We start from the raw sequence: 19842 nt of genomic DNA on the forward strand, positions 1-19842 counted from the left end.
CTCCCTTCGTCTTAAAAAATATCATTCTAAATTTATGAGAAGTCAAATATTTATAATTTTGACAATATATATATATAATATTAATATTTATAGTGCATAATTTTATCATTAGATGGCTGAATATATTTTTATAGTAAATTTATTTAAATATATAAATGTTGTTAATATTTGTTATAAATTTAGTTAAACTTTAAAAAACTTGATCAGTTCAAACTAGACAGCGACACTTTCTCTCGGAGGGAGTAACTGCGAACGATACTGAGTACTACTCCTAGTATGGCTGGTTGAAACTTTACGTCTTAATTGCGCTGTTCGCTTGACTAATAAGCCATGACTGATTTGTTGTGAGAGAAAAATAATGTTAGTTGGTCGAAAAAATACCACTTACGAGGCAAGCGAAACATGATATAAATACGGCAAAACAGTGAATGGAACAAACAACGCGTGATTCATTCCGTGCCTGTCTACTGGGCGCAAGTAAGCACTGAACCCGGAGTCAAGCCCATGCAGCCATGCCACTCCGTGGGGACAGCCGGACAGGTCCCATGCAGGCTCGCTCGATGACTTGTGTGGCACTGTCTGATCGCCGGTTGCCACCTCGGTGCATAATGGCGGACGCGTGTGAGACGCAGGCGGATCGGAGGGAACTTCAGCGAAGGGAAGCCTGGAGGCTTCGCATTTGCAGGCTTGCAGCACCATTGCCGCTGGTGATGGCACGTTGAACAGAGGTGACACGTCGAGACTACCATCTCGTCTCGTCCTAGTTGCCCTCCCTCGTCCTTGTTGCCTCTTGTCCCTCGTTGAAACACAAGAATTTTCTTATTTTATGTGTTTTTTCCAAACAATTAGACTTATATTCCTGTCAAATCACATTACAGTTTTTATAAAATTCCTGCATTTTTATTGGAACTCCTAAAGCTTAATCCATGCAATAAAAAAAATATAGTTACTCAATCTGTCTTAAATTTCTATTCATTTTAACTTTATTCTAAAAATGGGAGTTCTCTAATTTAACCAGGTTTACATATATATCTTACACTTACAATGTCTCAGTTTCAAACATCCTACAATGCCGAGTTAATTTTATTAATTAATTTCTCCATTAAAATGTACTCCATTTATTTAAAATTATGACATTTTGACCTTTCTAGATACATTATTTTTACTATGAATTTACACACAATGTATATCTATATGCATAATACAAACTATGTATCTATAAAAGAGCTAAAACGTTCGGCTTACCTTATAATCCGTACTATTCAGCTTATTTTTTAGCCGAAACAGCATTTTTCTCTCACAACAATTCAGCTAGAACAGTGTTTTTCAGCCAGTTTCAACCAAGTTTTAGCAAGCCGGACAGGGCCATAATGGAGGGAGTATTACTTATGCATTTATAATTTGAAATGGAGGGAGTATTACTCATATATTTATTTTAAGTTGTGTGTGTATTACAAAAACCATGACATGCTACATAATTTTGCCTTATGCATGATAAACTAAACTGAACTATAAATGGGAAAGCGGGTACAAATAGCACCAACCATGTAGAGCACTTTTATCAGGTGTAAACATATTCGAAGATGCACTTTTATGTTTTCGCAAAAAAAAAGATGCACTTTTATCTATCCTTGGAATCAAATTGAGTGTAAGAAGTAAGATTTTTCGACTAATTTGTGAAATTTATAGTTCTGGTGCTTCTTTTTCTAATAACTACTCCTTCTGTTTCGAATTATAAGCTGCTTTGACTTTTTTGCTACATAGATTTTGCTATGTTTGTAAAAAAAACATATGTTATATCTAGATATATAGAAAAATCGATGTACCAGAAAAATCAAAATGACTTATAATTTGGAACGGAGGGAGTACCTAATTAAAGTCATGGTCTCTCATAACATGTTGCATGTGTTGTAAACATGGAATCCGCTTCATTTTGACAAACTATACATGATCATGTTTTCTCAAAAATGTCAAATCTGAAAATAGATTTTGACAAACCTTACACAATTATGTTTTCACGATAATTAGTTCTAGCCACGGCTAGATTTTGACAAACCATACACAATTATGTGTTACACAATTATGTTGTCCAACACTATAGATTGGTTGTGGTATAGTGAAGATTTGTCGGCTTCCTAGCTTTTTCTTGTGCACTATGTTTCGGGGGGAAATAGTATTGTGTTTGCTTGAGCTATATTTAAGCCACAACGGCTGTTTTCATAATGTATCATTGAGAAGGACTACAGTAAAAAAGCTGTAGCCACAACACTTCCTTCAGTGCTACTGAACACATGCCTAAAGTGTAAACGGCATCTATATGATACGACATGCGAACAGCTTGCGGCCAGAAAGCTAAAACACTGACAAACTAGAATTGTTCTACCGTAGCAACCGCAGATATTTATGGCGCAAATTCATCTACTGTATATGGAAGTTGGTGTGGTGTGTACACACAAAAGGAAAATAAAAAACAAATCTAGTAGACTTCCCGTAGGTGCAGATACTTCTTGTGCATTTTGTTTTTCTTTAGCGTAGGACTATGTATCCCTAACAGCACCATATCAAGGAAAAATCTACATATACTTGTGCTTTTTTTTTGCGTAGGACTATGTATGCCTACAGAATAAGGAAAACTATCGTCATTCATGATGGCCACACCCTGCACATCCTGATGATATAGGAGTGGGAGCCCGCCCGTGCGGAACAGAGAGGCAGGCAGGCGGGCGGCGGCGGTCTACAGATTCTTCGAGCACACATGCCGCCATCCCGGGATGAGATAGATAGGCTCTCGCCCTCTGCCTCTGCCTTCTGGCGGGCCTGGCCTCTTCGTGCTAGACGAAACACGCTTCGGCGTCTTCTCCAACAACTCTCTTTCTATTTAGTATTTTCTTTTGATTTTTCATCCAGTACAGTTCCGTTTGTAGCGACCTGACAGTACAAATTAGAAATTACTACTAAATTTGGCCTGGCCTATTGTTTTACAGACGCAACAAATTGATAGACATAGTAGGATCAACATAGATCTAGCGGATACAACCTCTTCTATTTGTGATAAAAGATGTAGTTTATCCTAGTACATGAAGAAATAGAGTAACAGAGAGGAGAGGGTGAGAGGTGAAACATCACCGACCGTCGGAGGGCTTGGCGGAAGAGCTGGAGCCATCCATGGCGATGTCGGTGTTGCCGTGGAGTCCAGTGGTGTGGTCCAGCAGTGGCGCGGGTGTCCCGACGGAGAAGACGGTGGCAGCTTTCCGTCACTGGCTGCGCACCCTCTCTAGATCGGTGTTAGGGTTTTATCGGTGGGAACTGTAGCTCGGTCAACCTCGTGAAGAGAGCCGTTGGCCCCCACCTCTCTTCATAGCGCAATGTGACGGGGGCCCACCAACCATGTAGGGTTGGGCGCCTCCGATCAGGGCGCGAGGTCAAGACCCAACTCGGTCGTTGGGCCGAGCTGGAGAGATCACCACTAACAATCTCCCCTTTGATCTCATCTTATTACTTAAACTTAACTTACTTACTTTATCTCGTTCATATTTCATCACAGATCAGTACATAGAGCGTGCCTCATCGTCACGGTTAGTTGCCATTAGATTAAACAGTTATAATGCACTTTTCTGTTTTCAAACAGATTCTTAACTAGGTCCTTATTGTCCAGGAATCATAGGCTTTCCCTTAAACCCATGCCGGCTAAGTGTTCTCTAAACACGCTGGGTGGTAAGGCTTTTGTGAGCAGATCCACGAGCATCTTTTCTGTTCTTATATGCTCAAGACTAATTATATTATCCTGGACTTTATCTTTTACAACATAATACTTTATGTCAATGTGTTTGGTAGCACCACTTGACTTATTGTTGTGAGCATAACATACTGCTGGATTATTATCGCAGTATAACTTGAGTGATTTGTGTATATCGTCTACCACTTTCAACCCGGGCATGAATTTCTTCAGCCAATTCACCTGTCTTGTGGCCTCATAACATGCTACAAACTCGACATACATTGTGGACGATTGTAGTGACGGTTTGCTTTGAGATTTTCCACGATATAGCTCCTCCTGTGAGAGTGAATATGTATCCTGACGTGGACTTTCTGTCATCTCCGGCATAATCAGAATTTATATACCCTTCTATGTGCAGGGAATCAAATCTTCTGTACGTTAGCATGAGACCCTTCGTACCTTGTAGGTAACGTAAAACTTTCTTTACTAATTTCTAGTGTTCTATTCCTGGATTACTCTGATATCTGCCAAGTAACCCGGTAACAAATGCTAAGTCAGCGCGAGTACACACTTGAGCATACTATAAACTTCCGATAGCTGAACTATATAGAACCACTTTCATTTGATAGATCTCAAATTGGTTCCTAGGACATTGAAATTCCCCATATCTGTCGCCCTTGACTATAAGAGCAGATGAAGACTTACAATTTTGCATACTGTATTTCTATAAAACTTTTTCTAAGTATGATTTTTGTGATAATCCTAAAACTCCCTTTTTATCTATCTCGGTGAATCTCTATTTCTCGGACGAATGAAGCTTCACTGAGATCCTTCATATCAAACTTTGAGGACAAGAACGTCTTTGTTTTTAGTAGTAGATTAACATCACTGCTAGTGAGCAAGATGTCATCCACATACAAGACTAGAAAATATATTTTCCGTTCTTGAACTTTGCATAAACACAATTGTCCTCTATGTTTTCTTGAAACCCAAACTTTCTTATTGTATTATCAAACTTCAAATGCCACTGTCTTGAAGCTTGTTTTAATCCGTAAATGGATTTCTTTAGTCGGCATCCCATACGTTCTTTTCCTTCCACAGCAAAACCTTTCGGTTGTGCCATGTAAATATTTTCCTCTAGGTCCCCATTTAGGAACATCGTCTTTACATCCATCTGATATAATTCTAAATCGTAATGTGTTATAAGCGCTATTATGATTATAAAAGAATCCTTACATGAGACTAGAGAAAATGTCTCATTGTAATCTATGCCTTCTCTTTGCGTGAAACCTTTCGTCACAAGTCATGCTTTAAACCTTTCTATATTCCCTTTGGAGTCATGTTTAGTTTTGTAGACCCATTTACAGCCTACTGTCTTGGCTCCTTTAGGAATTGTTTCTAAGTTCCAAACTCTGTAGGTTTTCATTGATTTCATTTCATCTTCTATAGCTTTAAGCCACTTGGATGAGTGAGTGCGTCTCATGGCTTCTTCAAATGAGGTGGGATCATCCTCCATTTGAAATTCCTCACATTAATAAACTTCGTAGTCATCAGGAATGACTGATCTCCTGACTCTTTGAGACCTTCTAGGGGCCTCGTTAGATGACGCTTATTCTATATGAGACTGTTGTTGCTCTTCCTCATGTGTGACAACAGGTTCTAGGGGATCCTGAAGGACAGGCTCCTCATATTCATTCATTGTTGCCACAGGAGAGCTAACAACATGCGCTGTTACTACAATGTCTTGCACTATTGATACAACAACAATAGGTAGCGTGAAGAATGGCTCTTGAACCAGAAGAGTGGGCACGTATACCCGCTTCTCTTCAAAACTAATTTCTCATGCTACCATGCTCCCCCTGATAATATCATCCTCCAAGAAGACAACATGTCTTGTTTCTACAAACTTCGTTTGTCTGTTAGGACAATAGAAGCGATAATCTTTTGACTTTCTAGATTACCAATAAAATGGCAACTGACTGTTTTGGAGTCTAGCTTCCCTATGTTTGGGTTTAAAAACTTTTGCCTCAGCTAGACAACCCCACACACATAAATAGTTAAGTGAGGGTTTCTTTCCTGTCCACAACTTATACGGTGTTTTGGGCACTGACTTGCTTGGCACTCGATTAAAAATATGAATGGTAGTTTTAATGCCTCTATCCATAAATTTATCGGTAGGGTAGAGTAGCTTATCATGCTTCTCACCATATCCATTAAGGTACGGTTGCGTCTTTTAGCTGCTCCATTCTGCTGAGGCTCGCCCGGTGTAGAATACTGGGCAACTATGTCATTTTCCTATAAGAACCTTACAAAGGGTCCAGAAACTTGGTCATATGGGGTGTGTCGACCGTAGTACTCTCCCCCATGGTCGGACCTTACTACCTTAATCTTTAAGTTGTGCTGATTTTCTACTTCAGCCTTAAATATCTTAAATTTATCCAATGCTTTCGATCTTTCCTTAATTGAATAAATATAGCCAAAACGAGAATAGTCATCCGTGAATGTTATAAATAAATTATAACCATCCATACTATTCACAGAAAAAGGACCACAGATGTATGTGTGAACTATTTTTAAAATTCATGCACTTCATTTGGTATCTTTCTTTATTTTCTTAACGTACTTTCCTTTTATACATTCAATGCATTGCTCTAAATCTAAAAATTCTAAAGGCGGAAGAATTGATTTCTTAATCAATCACTATTTTCTCCCTCAAAATATGACTTAAACGACAGTGCCATAATTTCAAAGATACATCATGCACTCTCTTCCGCTTATTTCTTGCATTCATAAACGAGGAAGCATTCTCATTCTCAGTGCTCACAGCATTCACATTCTCAGAAAATGATAATAAATAAAGCTTGTCTTGTTGGAAGGCAAGACCAACACACTTATTATTATACACAATCCGACATTTACCATTACCAAATGGCAATCATAACCATCATCGTCAAGTCGTGAGACACGTATCAAGTTTCTATGCAATGAGGGTACATAAAGAATATCTATGTAACACATCTGGTGTTACGAGCTCGCTAAGCACTGAGATTATGGCCGGAGAGATAGATCTATTATTATAGTGAGTTAGTTACGTAAATGCATATATGTGTTAATGAAAATCCTAACGAGAAGAGTAGAATAAGTAGTTCTAAACATTGACACGGAAGCAATTTTTATAAACAAAATAAAATATAACTTGTATTTAGTACTTGAATAAAATTTGGAGTGCAAGTTTAATAGATGAAATGCAACTTTTGTTTCGGTAAATAAATGTCGTTCGATAGTATTTTGATAGATCGAGGATTGAAGTTGGAATTTAATTCCAGCCTCTAGAACTAACATGATCTAGCCTAAAACCTAATGATGATGCCGTTTTGGCATTTAAATTTTGATTAAATTTCTTAAACACTAGATTCATGTTTTTGCACTGTTGGTTGTCCCAAGGTGAGCACTCGAGAATGGTGTAGCTTATAGTCGTGTTGAGTGTCACGTGGATCTCGGAAAAATTTGCCTAAGTTCATTAGGACGCGCTGCGAGCTCTGTGTCAATGCTCTATCGCGAACCAGAACTTCGAAGACGAACTCATCTTGGCACGCATGTATCTTCCTCTTGGGTGGTACTTTTGGTTGTGTGGATTGTTCTGTTAGATAGCTGATAAGATCAACCTTACAGTCGTGAATTAGTTGAACCTCAATCATGATTGTTAGCAATTTTTCGTTCGCTTTAAAACTCATGCGGAGCTGCTGTCGACCGTAATGTCGTTCGCGCGCATGTGCCGGGAGGTGCTCCTATCCGTTGTCGTTCGGTCACTATAGCGCTCGCTCTCAGCCACTCATCTCACCTACCTCGTCCATGTCCAACGCGTGCGTTGATGAGGAGAGGATTGAGAGCTGCTGCCTACTTCCCTCTCTACCTCCCCCTCACGTTCCCCTATGCTCTGCTATCCACGACACTGCGCAATCACCGCTTTCCCATGCCTCCAAGCTCCCTCATGCTCTTTCTCTCTCTGTCATAGCCCGCCATGGCCGAGTTAAGCTTGAGCTCATAGTCGTCGTTGTTCTTTGTCTCCACATTGCCTGCGTGCCCCGCGAGTCCCTGCCTGCCAGCGCTGCGTGCCATTGCTACGCTTTGTCCGTTGGGACGCCATGCGCGTGGCAGCACCACTGTCACTAGCCACCGACCACCTACGTCGCTACATGTGGCTATGCCCTTGCGAGCCACGGTGGCGTGAGTTGCCTCTTCCACGGGTGCGCACGAGGCCACCGCTGCCCCTACGTCGGTCCCCTCTCCGCCTCATTTTCTGCTACATCCTTTGCACGCTCACCGAGCACCAACGCCAGGCCACCGTGGCCACCGCCATTCCCACCATTATGTTCCCCCCATGCTCGATAGCCTACACCGTCACCTTTGCCTCGCTCCTCTCCTTACCCCTCGTGTGCACGCCAGAGTCTGCGCCACCTGGAGCTGATGTTTACTCACGATTGCCGAGCTATGCCGCTACGGTGCCCATGCGCGCGGATGGAGGGCCTCGGGCCATCTTCGGTCAAAGCCGAGCACAGCCTCGGAGCCGCGTGAGTCTGGTGGTGCTCTGGCGCTCATCCCCAGCTTGCACCATCCCCGGCAGCACCGCTGCCACCGTACCGGTCCTCCTCCGCCACCACACTATCGCTGCCATGCATGGCGGGTGCTTCATCGGTCGTGCCCGACCGAGCTGTTGCTGACCACGCATGCAGCCGTGGCCACTGCTGCCCCTGCACACCGCCCTCACCATCACCAATGGCCTGCCGCGCTGAATCGGTCATGCCCCGACGCTCCCCTGCGTTGGCTCTGCTTCAAGGTGCAGAGAATGACATTGGGGTGAGAATAGAAACTTTTCCAGGGTTCCCAATGCAAAACTGTGACTCACATGAATAGTGTTCTTATACTGTGGGTTAATTTTGGGAAAGTTCAAGGGTGGTTTCGCAAAAGTGTGTGGGGAGCGGGGGCCTGCTGGGCCACTTGGGCTGTTGGCCGACGCTCTGGCTGCTTGGGCCTCAGCTCCACATGGGCCGTAGCCTACCACGGGAGCGCCGGGTGGGCCGCCGGTCTTCGCCGTGGGCCACGCCTAGGTTGGGCCGTGCTGGGCCAGTTTTGGCTTTTCCTTTTGAGAAGGAATTAGAAATAGATTGTTAATTTTATTTCTGAGCGGATCTCTAGTAAATATTATAAAATCGCATAGACGTCTAAAAATAGTAAAACCAATTTTGTTAGGATCCTAAAATCATGGTCTATCTGCCAGTATATTTTCTTCACATAGTTTTATAATATTCTTAGAAGATATATAATTAATTTGAGATACTTAATATTGTCAAAATATAAACTTATAGGAATTGCTGTGATAAATTGGTGATAGTGATGGGTCTAAAATTTTTACAGTAGATGCCTAGCAATATTAGGTGCTCACTGTAATTTTTGTAGATCCACAGGAATTAGTTTCCAGAATTTCTTGAAGATGCACCCACCCTATTCACGTCGACTGTTGAGCCTATGGATGCGGAGCATTGGCTTTGTATTCTAGAGCAGAAGTTTTAGCTGTTCATTGTAACTGAGGAGCAGAAGGTGCGCTTTGCAGCGTAATAGCTATTGGGTTTCTGCAGTGCATGGTGGGACACGTTCAATGCCATGTAGCCAGTGGATCACCGTGTGACTTGGCAGGAGTTTACTGCTGCTTTTAGAGAGTATTACATTCCTACTGGTGTTCTGAATAGGAAGTTAATGGGTTTCTAGACCTGAGGCAAGGGAGCATGTCTATGATGGACTATGTAAACAAGTTCAACCATCTGCCATAGTATGCTGGGACTCACGTCGATACTGATGAGAAGAAGAGGGACCGTTTCTATCATGGCCTCTCTACAGTCTGTAGAAGGAGTTATACATAGGAAACTATCAGACCTTTGGTGCTATGATGAATGCTGCTATTGACATGGAAGGACTACAATGTAACACTCATGCTGAGTGGAAGCATAAGCGGGTGGCTACTAGGTCTTCGAGTTACCCCCAGGCTCTGAAGGTACAGGTTGTCAAGCAGGTGCCCTATCAATCTTCAGGTGGGCATTTGTTCTGTCAGCCTTAGAAGACCTACTAGACACCTTCCACCTAGTACCGTGCACCTACTCAGTAGGTGTAGTAGCAACAACAGCAGCCCCAAGGATAGTAGGTCCCACCTCGTTAGGGGTAGAGGAATAAGCCTGGTGCTTGTTTCAAGTGTGGCGAGGAAGGCAACTATGCTTAGGAGTATCCACATAATCAGCCTGCATAGTTTGCTCAGCCCTTAGCTAACTCACGTCTGATCAAGTGGACGATTATTAAGAAGAAGGTGCCCTGAGCCGCTCCTGGCAAGTTAACTTCACAGAGGCTGAGAAAATTTTGCAGAATGAACCAGTGATGGCTGGTATGTTTACCATTGATTCCCATCCAGCATATGTGTTGTTCGATTCTGGTGCATCACATTCATTCATGAGCATGGGGTTTGCACAAAGGCACAATATATCTCTTATGGCTATACCTATTGCCTATAGAATCAGTACTCCGGGTGCGCAGTTGTGCATTAATACTCAGACAGACATAGTTGGATTAGTGCTAGCCACTCACACTTACCGCCTTTAGTTCATGGTGCTGCCTAGGCAAGGCATTGATGCAATTCTAGGAATGAACTAGTTGCGTGTATATGGGGTAGTCTTGGATCTAAAGTAGAGAGTTGTTGAGTTATGACTTCCTTCTTCTGAGGATATGATGTCTCTTCTTATGCCCTTAGATCTAGTCTTACCAATTGCTGCTCATGTTGAAGCTTGTCCTAATCTTGCCTCTATTCCTATGGTCTGTGAGTTCCCATGTCTTTCCTGAAGATTTACCTAGGTTGCCACCAGATAGAGATGTAGAGTTCTCCATTGAGTTAGAACCTAGCACTGCTCCTATCTCCCGGTGCCTGTACCGCATGGCCCCAAAGGAATTGGCTGAAATGAAGGCGTAGTTAGAAGGTTGGAAAAGAGATTAATCTGTCCTAGCTCTTCACCATGGGGTTGTCCAGCCATTTTGTGAAGAAGAAGGATGGCACTCTTCGGATGTGTGTGGATTATCGCCCTCCTCAATGCGGTAACCATTAAGAACAAGTATCCTTTACCCTCATATTGATACTTTGTTCGATCAACTTGCTGGTGCCAAGGTGTTCTCCAAGTTGATTTCCATGTAGGCTATCATCAAATCAAGATTAGAAACCACAAAGATATACCAAAGACAACTTTCTCTACTAGGTATGGGTTATATGAATACTTGGCCATGTTCCTTTGGTCTCAATCATGCTCCTGCATTCTTTATGTATCTCATGAATTCAGTCTTTATGCCAGAGTTGGACAAGTTTATAGTGGTATTCAATTGATGATATCTTGATATACTCCAAGAACAAGGAAGAGCAATGCCCAACATTTTTGGATAGTACTGACTTAATTAAGGGGAACACAAGTTGTATGCCAAATTTAGCAAGTGTGAGTTTTGGTTAGATCGAGTGCATTTTGGGACATGTTCTGACACCCTGAAGGTATCTCTATGGATCCAAGCAAGGTGCAAGATGTGCTAAATTGGAAGTTCTCCCAAGTCAGTGTATCAAATTCATCAGTTCTTTAGTCTTGCTGGATACTAGTCGGCGTTCATCAATTCCTAACTTCTCCAAAATAGCTCAACCGATGACCAAGCTGCTTTAGAAAGATGTCAAGTTTGTATGCAGTCCGGCTTACGAAGAAGCTTTCCAAGCTCTAAAGAAATCCCTTACCACTGCTCCTGTTCTTGCCCAACCAGATATTGATAGACCTTTGATGTATATTGTGATGCCTCGAAGATGGGGTTGGGATGTGTGCTTATGCAGGATGGGCATGTGATAGCTTATGCTTCATGTCAGCTGAAAAAGCACGAGGTGAATTATCCCACCTATGATTTAGAGTTGGCTGCTGTGGTGCACGCTCTAAAAAATTTGGAGGCATTATTTGTTAGGAAATAAAGTACACATTTTTAACGGATCACAAGGGCCTCAAATATATTTTCCACTCGGTCCGAGTGAAATATGAGGCAACAGAGATAGTTGGAGCTAATCAAGGGATTACAATTTAGAAGTTCATTACCATCCCAGAAAGGCTAATGTGGTAGCTGATGCTTTGAGCCGGATATCGTATTAGGTTGAAGAAATACCTTTGTCTCTCAACCATGCTGAGGTGCTAGCTCACATTGCCTTAGTCCTCGAATTTACTTGAACAGATTATTATAGAGCAGAGGCAAGACACTTCAGAAATTCCTCACATCAAGAAATTAATTGCCGAAGGGCGTGGTCCTTAGTTTAGCATTGATGAGCAAGGTGTAGTAAGGTTCAAGAATAGATTGGTGGTTTTGGCAAATGAGTAGATTAGAAGAAAGATTTTGAATGAAGCTCATCATTCCAAGTTGTCCATCCACCCAGGAGTAACAAGATATACCATGATTTGCGCCACATGTATTGGTGGTCCAATATGAAGCAGGATATCACCAAGTATGTCGCGGAGTGCGATACTTGTGGTAGAGTTAAGGTAGACCATATGCGTACTCTGGGATATTTGCAGCCTTTGCCTATTCCTGTTTGAAAATGGGAAGATATTTCCATAGATTTCGTTGTGGATTTACCCCACACTTCCAAGAGCTATAACTCTATTTGGGTCATTGTGGATCACCTTACCAAGTCCGCTCATTTCTCCTGGTGGATGCCAGATATTCCACCAGAAAGTAATGCCAAGTTGTATTTTGAATCGGATTGTGATCTTGCATGGAGTTTTCTCTTACTATCATCTCTGATAGAGGGTCAGTCTTTGTCTCTCGCTTTGGGAGCAACTCTAGGAATGTCTTGGTACTAGTCTCCTCCGAAGTTTAGCTTATCACCCCACAAACTAACAGCCAAACAGAAAGGGTAAACCAGGTAGTTGAGGATATATTGAGAACTTGTGCCATTTCTTTTCCTGAGAAGTGGGACGAATGCTTGAACTTAGCTGAGCTTTCTTACAAAAATAGCTATCAAGAAAGCATTCGTATGGTACCCTTTGAAGCTTTGTATGGAAAGAAATGTAGGACACCACTTAACTGGGTTGAAAGTGGGAGACCGTGCATATTTTGAGCCTGATTTCATCAAAGAAGCTCGAGAGCAAGTCAGTATTATTCATAGTCATTTGAAGGCAGCTCAGAGCTGATAGAAAACTTATGTGGACAGCAAAGAAGGCCTTTTATGGTAGAACCCGCCTGAAATAACACACTTACGGAGGTGCTCGTCTTCCACTAGACACGAAGCACCCTGAAAAGCAAGCTACAACGAGTTGTATCCGTCGGGCACACCCTAGGGGAGAACCCGAAAGATCCATATTTTTCCCAAGGATCCAATAATGAGAACGAGTTACAATACTTGTCCATTTCATACATCAGAAGTTCTTAAAAATTACCTTATTACATTACCAAATGTCAGAGTATGGAATAATAAACAGCGGAAATTAAAAGTAATCATCTAGCGATAAGGGATGAGGATCCCGTATGTGCCCACCAGAAGAATCCTCCACACAATGGTACTTCTCATGCCATACCTGCAATAGGGGTACTTCTCATGCCGTATGTACCCTGAATACATAATGTACTCGCAAGACTTATCTGACTAGTGGGAATAATTTTCTAACTCCAAGGAAGATGATAAGCTTTATGGTTTGCTGGTTTCCTTTTTGGCAGAAAGCAATACTATTAGTGCATCCTTACTTATGATATTATTAATAGCCGTATTAATTTATTAGCTATCCATTCTATGTAAGCACAAGTTCTACTTTCAAGCAGAGTTGAGCATCAGTTCCATTTCATCACCTTCCATCTTTCAATTCTAACTACGATGCTAGAGTTAAGACAAGCCATACTGACTCGGTGGCGATTCGTGAATCAATGTCCCTAGCTAGGTACCACCCCGAAAACACACGCCCCGCTTGTACTCTAGGCATAAGTAGGACTAAACCATCACCCTCATGTCCTGGGTGTCCAGGTCCCCATCTAAACTTGGACTCCAAGCCCCCACTCCTGAGTCCTAAACTCAGTGCGGTGCAAGGACCTCCACCATCCTTGCCACCAATCAGTCGGTCCGGAAAGAGCCAGATCCATGACAAGAGAGCAACAAGTCTTCTCCCTGCGCCCATAACCAAGTATGTGCTTGGAATAATAGATCAGTGACTTGCCTAGCGTCCATTGCAACGACCGGTCCTTAATCAACACAGACAGGAAAACAAAGTGTAACTGAGCTATGCCCTATTGGTCGCAGGACACAACCCCTTACACCCACCAGTACCCAAACCATATCCCTGCCTGCCCGTCACCATTTTTCTTTCCACCATTTTATCATGAGTGAACATATTTATCACCTATTTACGAGTAACAACAGGTTACTCACGCTAACCAATATCCTAAGCATAGCAGCTACTCTCGAACTATATTAGTAGGACTCATAGGTAGATATATTTATGCATGTAGTTTCTATAAAATGCCTGTAACTTAAATGCTCATTATATATATATATATATATATATATATATATATATATAGTGATCATAAAATAGGGGTTATGCACCGGGGCTTGCCTTGGGCAGGCGACGGGTCCAGCAAAGTCAGCACCAAAAGGCTCTAAGTCTCCCTCCTGCATGAGGAATCTCCTCCTCGTACTCCTCAATGACTTCCTCATACTCCTATTCATCCACGGGCACGAACTCTACCAACTCATGATCTACATGCATGAAAATGATGATGCAATACTTAGTAATAATGGCAACAGCAATTCTTAAAATAAAAATACATATGTCTAACTACTAGCTAGTGCTACCAGCTAAAGTACTAAGTTACCTACTGTTATCACTAACAAGTACAAAGCATGACATACATTATCATAGCAACTAAAGGTATTCTTACCCCTAATATTGATTTAATCTATATATGATAAAATAAGGATAATAGCTACTCTATTTATCAACTTACTCTAAGGCTATAAAATTTACAGCAATCACATAATAATCTAGTGAGCCTACTATAAAAATTTTATAAATATAGCTATCACCAATTTACCATAAAAATTCATACAAATATTAATCTACATAATACTAAGCTCTCTAGTTTGGCCGAACTAACAGAGGCCGTGGCCTTACCGGCCAAACACCCGGCGAGCACAGACCTCTCCGGCAACCGACCAGCACCACCATGACCCTCTATGTGCAACCCACAACAGATCGAGGTAACAATCGATAGGAATGGTGTTGCACGATGGCATGTCCATGCGCCGCGGCGGGGTCTGGCTACGGCAACACCGACGTCGACGTGCTTTCCTAACTCCAACGTCTCTACCACTACCCCCCGTATCCATCTACAGGCTAAGAGCAACAACATCAAAACCCTAATTGAATCACTACCACTCCCAATCGCGCTGGAACAAGAAAGTTATAACTTGAAGCATTATCCCTACCTTTTTTCTAGTTCACTAGGGTAGTTGTTTACATTGAAATGTATTTTAATCTCTTTTCCCACACTAGGCACATGGAATCTCAGGATGAGATTTTGTTTATGGGGGATAGATTTGTAACACCCTTGGGGTTACACCTATAAATCATTTGCTAAAACATGTCATGAGCATCATGTTTATGTGTTAATGCATGTAATATAGTGTGTAGACCAATTTTCGTAACTTAAAAACGATCAACAGAAATGCATAACGAAAGTTATTTCCATAGTCATGTTATATCATTTAGGGTTTAAAACCAATTTTTATTAAGCAAAAATGCTTTGGAACATATATGTGGTACTTGAATAAAGTTTAAAGTACAAATTTTATAGATGATGATGAAATACCCACGGCCAAAAAATGATATCACTAGCTAAACATTTCTAATAGCTTGGAAATGGAATTTGAAGCAAATCCAATCCAAGACTTAGTCGATTTCTTAAGTCTGAAAACTGAGTGACAAAGCTATGTTTGGTATTTTTTGTAGAGAAATTGGGGTTAGGAGTGATGTTGTTTTATGGCTTGTTTTAGTAGCCTAATATACCCTCTTAAGTATAGCAAAGGTGGTTTGGCGATTGGATCAATGTTTTAGATTTTTCGAACACTTTAAAAATCGTGCACAAAATGCCTCTCGGACGGTTCCTCCTCGCGTGGGTGCAGTCACCGTGCCTCGGGGGCACAGCGTCGCACAGCGTCAGCTCATCCAGCGCACGCACGCACACACACTCACTGCCATGCTCTGGTGGGACGCTGGGGGCCGGTTTGGCCTGGCTGCATGGTGTTGGTGCCATCATGGGCCCGATGCACCTGGCTGATCCACTACCGTCTGGCCGCTCTGCCTCGCTGTGTCACTGTCGTTGTCGTCGTGTCGTGTCTGCACGCCCTACGCTGTGCTGCCTCTCCCTGGCCAGGTGGATGCCTTCCACATGTGGCCATGCATGCCGTCGCTACACCATTAATGGCGCCGCAGCACACGGGCCATGGCTATCGCCGACACACTCGCTCGTCCACTGCGCTCTGGGACGAGGGGTCCCCTCAGCCATGGCAGCCGCAATCCCGCCAAGACACGTACCAGTCGAATCATGACCGAGCCCCGCTGCATCCCGTCCACCCGGTGTGCCCCCTGCTTTTCTCTCTTACCGCCGCCGTCGCCTTGCGCCCACGAGTGCGCCAGAGATAAGTCACCTCTGTTCAATTCGTCTTGTCTGCACCTGCGCTCTCTTGTCCTCTCACCGCCTATGCCACCCGTAGCCTTGATGATGGTTGGCCGGGCGCCAATTTGGCGTTTCTGACCTGGTGAGTCATTAAGGTCGCACTTGGCCATGGGGGCGGATAACTCGCTCACCCTTCTCCCACTGCCCAATTCGTTGTATCACCATCTTCGCCTTGATCTTTCCTTCGCCCTGCACAACTTAGCCTAGTCGCTACCCGGCTCGCCTTCGTCACTAACGTGTCCGTGTCACCACAGTGCGCCGCCGCATTCCACCGCCACACGTGGCCAGCCCGGTTCAGGGAATCCTCAGTCAAACCATCACCACAGCAACAACCAGGGTACGATAGTGGTGCTTTAGAGTTAGCTAGCTCTTCCCGCGGTGGCTGTGGTTGGCTAGCATGGCCATGCGCCGTGGTCGCCGTTGTCTACCTGATAGTATGGTTAGTTTATATATATCTGTGTTGATGCTAAGGTCTATTAAATCATTTGGAAGTATTAATGTTATTTAGATTAATAATTGTAGGAATTTTTATGGCAAATTGGTAATATCTTTAGCCATAAAATTTTTATAGTAGGTTTGTTAGATTATTATGTGCTCACTGTAATTTTTGTAGCGTTAGAATAGTTTGAGAAATATGGTGGCTTAGTACTCCTTATTGTAGTATATATATTAAATCGGTAATAAGAATAAGGATGTCTTTAGTTGCTAAGATAATACGTGAAATGTTTCATACTTGTTTAGTGAGAATAATAGGTTACTTAGCGTCTTAGTCATTAGAGCTAGCTTAGTAGCTTGCTAGATGTGTTCTTATTTTAAGAGTTGCTGTTGCCGTATTACTAAGTGTTGCATCATCATTTCATGCATGTAGATAACGAGTTGGTAGAGTTCATGACTGTGGGCAAGCAGGAGTACGAGAAGATAATCGAGGAGTATGAGGAGGAGATCCTCGTCTAGGAGGGAGCCCCAGAGCCATCAATTGCTGACACCCCCGCATGCCCAAGTCAAGCCACGGTGCATAATTAATCCTTATTTTGAATGATCACTTGATATATATATATATATATATATATATATATATATATATATATATATGATATGCATTTATGTTACAGACATTTTATGGAAACTACATGCATAGATATACCTATCTATAAGTCCTACTAGCATAGGTCGAGTATCTGCTATGCTTAGGATTTTGGTAGCGTGAGTAACCTGTCGTTACTCACAATAGGTGATTATTATTATTACTCATGATAAAATGGTGAAAGAAAAATGGAGATCGGGTAGGGATATGATTTGGGTATTGGTGGGTTTAAGAGGTTGTGTCCTGCGGCCAATGGGGCATAGCTTGGTTATACTGTTTTCCCTGTCTGTGTCGATTAAGGACCGGCCATTGCATTGGGTTCTAGACAAGTCACAGACTTATTATCCTGAGTACATACTTGTTTATGGAAGTAGGGAAGGCTTGTTGCTCTCTTGTCGTGGGTTATGGCTCTTTTTGGATGGACTAATTGGAGGTGGAGATGGTGGAGGTCTAAGCACCACACTAAGTCCGGGACTCATGTGTGGGGGCTCGGAGTCCAAGTTTGGATGGGGATCTAGATCCCTTGACAGGAGAGTGGTGAGTTGGTTCTACTTGCGTCTGGGGTACAAGAGGGGCGTGTGTTTCGGGGTACCTAGCTGGACATATTGATTCGCGAATCACCGGACAATCCGGTATAGCTTGTCTATAGTCTAGCACCGTATTAAGAACTGGAAGATGAAAGGTGGTGAAATGGAACTATTTGCTCAACCCACGCTTGAAAGTAGAACATGTGCTTACATAGAATGGTTAGATAATGAACTAATCATGACTGTTAATAATAAACATACATAAGGATTCACTACTAGTATTACTTTCTGCAAAAAGAAAATCTAGCAAACCATAAAGCTTGGCATATACTTTGGAGTCGAAAAATTATTCCCACTAGTCGGATAAGTCTTGCGAGTATATTGTGTACTCAGAGTTTATTTACCCTTGTTGTATGTGCAGCTTGAGGAGTAGTTGTTGTGTGAATGATTCTTCTGGTGGACACAGACGGATCCTTGTATATTATCGATAGATGTTTATTTTAATTCTGCTATTTAATTTCCGCACTCTAAACTTGGTACTCTAATAATGTATTTATAAGAACTCTAGGGGTATGAAATGGACTAAGTACTGTAAACTGGTTCTCATTATTGGATCCTGGAGGAAAAATGTGAATTATTCGAGTTCTCTCTTGGGTTGTGCTCGACGGAATCCGCCCGATATAGCTGATTTTTGAGGTGTTTAATGTCTGGTAGAAGACGAGCGTATCCGAAAGTGCGTTAATTCGGACGGTACAGACACACATGCGCTTGCTGGCTAGGTCCTCAAGCGGCTGCGCCTCCAGGTACTTCCCCTCGAGAGGGTGGCAGGTGTTGCACAAGAACGCCGCGCCCTCCATGTTCCAGAGGAAGTTATCCTTGATCCCCTCGGAGTGCTCGTCGCGTCCGCCCTCCGCGTAGCTCCTGTACATCCGTGAGATCTGCCGCCACGGGTAGGACGGCGCACCGGGCAGCGCCGGGAACGAGACGGCGTAGCCGCGCCCGGCATCGCCCTCGGGTGGCCTTGGCATTCGTCGGAACAGCGAGTGCGTGGCGGCCGTGGCAAGCACGCCGGACGGCGCGAACACCAGCCACGGGACGCCGGCCTCCGCTGCGAGCTGCTGCATCCACCAGCAGAAGAAATCCGAGATCACGGGCAACGACTCGCCCGTCTGTGGCGACGTCGTCGTCCTCGGAGTCGGAGCGGGCGTGGGACCGCAGCCACTCGCCGAGCGGCGCGCGTAGGGCGGCAGCGTGCGCGTGGAAGTCGGCGCCGATGGAGGTCGGGCCCGACGTGTCATGGTCAACGGTGGAGGGGAACAAGAGCGGCCGCACCGAGGGAAGGGTGCTCGGCGACGAGCGGCGCGAGGAGGTGGATCGTGGCGGGCGTCTCGACAACGGTGATGCGGAGGCCGCGCGCGGTGAGGAGCGAGGCGAGGTGGAGGAGCGGCTGCATGTGGCCCTGCGCGGGGTACGGGACTAGTAGCACATGCGGTGCTCCGGTGGTGTTGCCGGTGCCGGAGGGGGCTTGCGCGGCGGCCATGCGGGTACTGTGGCTGCGGTCGTCGCGTGGGCTTGATCTGCTACAGCTTGTGCACGAATCGACGATTATCGGCGTGGACTGGGGTGATTGCTTCTAGTTACAGTTCTACTTACGAGCCTTGTGGGAATTAGGGATCAGAAGAACAGAAGTAATAGAATGGAAGAACAGAGAGACGATGGAGTCGTCGTGTTTGGAGAGC

At 43.6% G+C, this 19842-nt stretch overlaps 1 protein-coding gene across 1 annotated transcript; it reads right to left on the reverse strand.

The window, feature by feature from the left end:
* Positions 1-8313: 8313 nt before the first annotated feature.
* Positions 8314-19401, reverse strand: LOC136461178 (flavonol 3-O-glucosyltransferase UGT89B1-like). The gene is made up of 2 exons (XM_066460586.1): positions 18866-19401; positions 8314-8545 (listed from the first exon to the last, which is right to left on the reverse strand). Exons 1-2 carry the CDS (start codon positions 19399-19401, stop codon positions 8314-8316), a joined length of 768 nt encoding a protein of 255 aa, XP_066316683.1.
* Between the last annotated feature and the right edge of the window lie 441 nt (positions 19402-19842).

The sequence above is a fragment of the Miscanthus floridulus genome, chromosome 6, assembly GCF_019320115.1.
Source record: "Miscanthus floridulus cultivar M001 chromosome 6, ASM1932011v1, whole genome shotgun sequence".
NCBI classification, from domain to species: Eukaryota; Viridiplantae; Streptophyta; class Magnoliopsida; order Poales; family Poaceae; genus Miscanthus; species Miscanthus floridulus.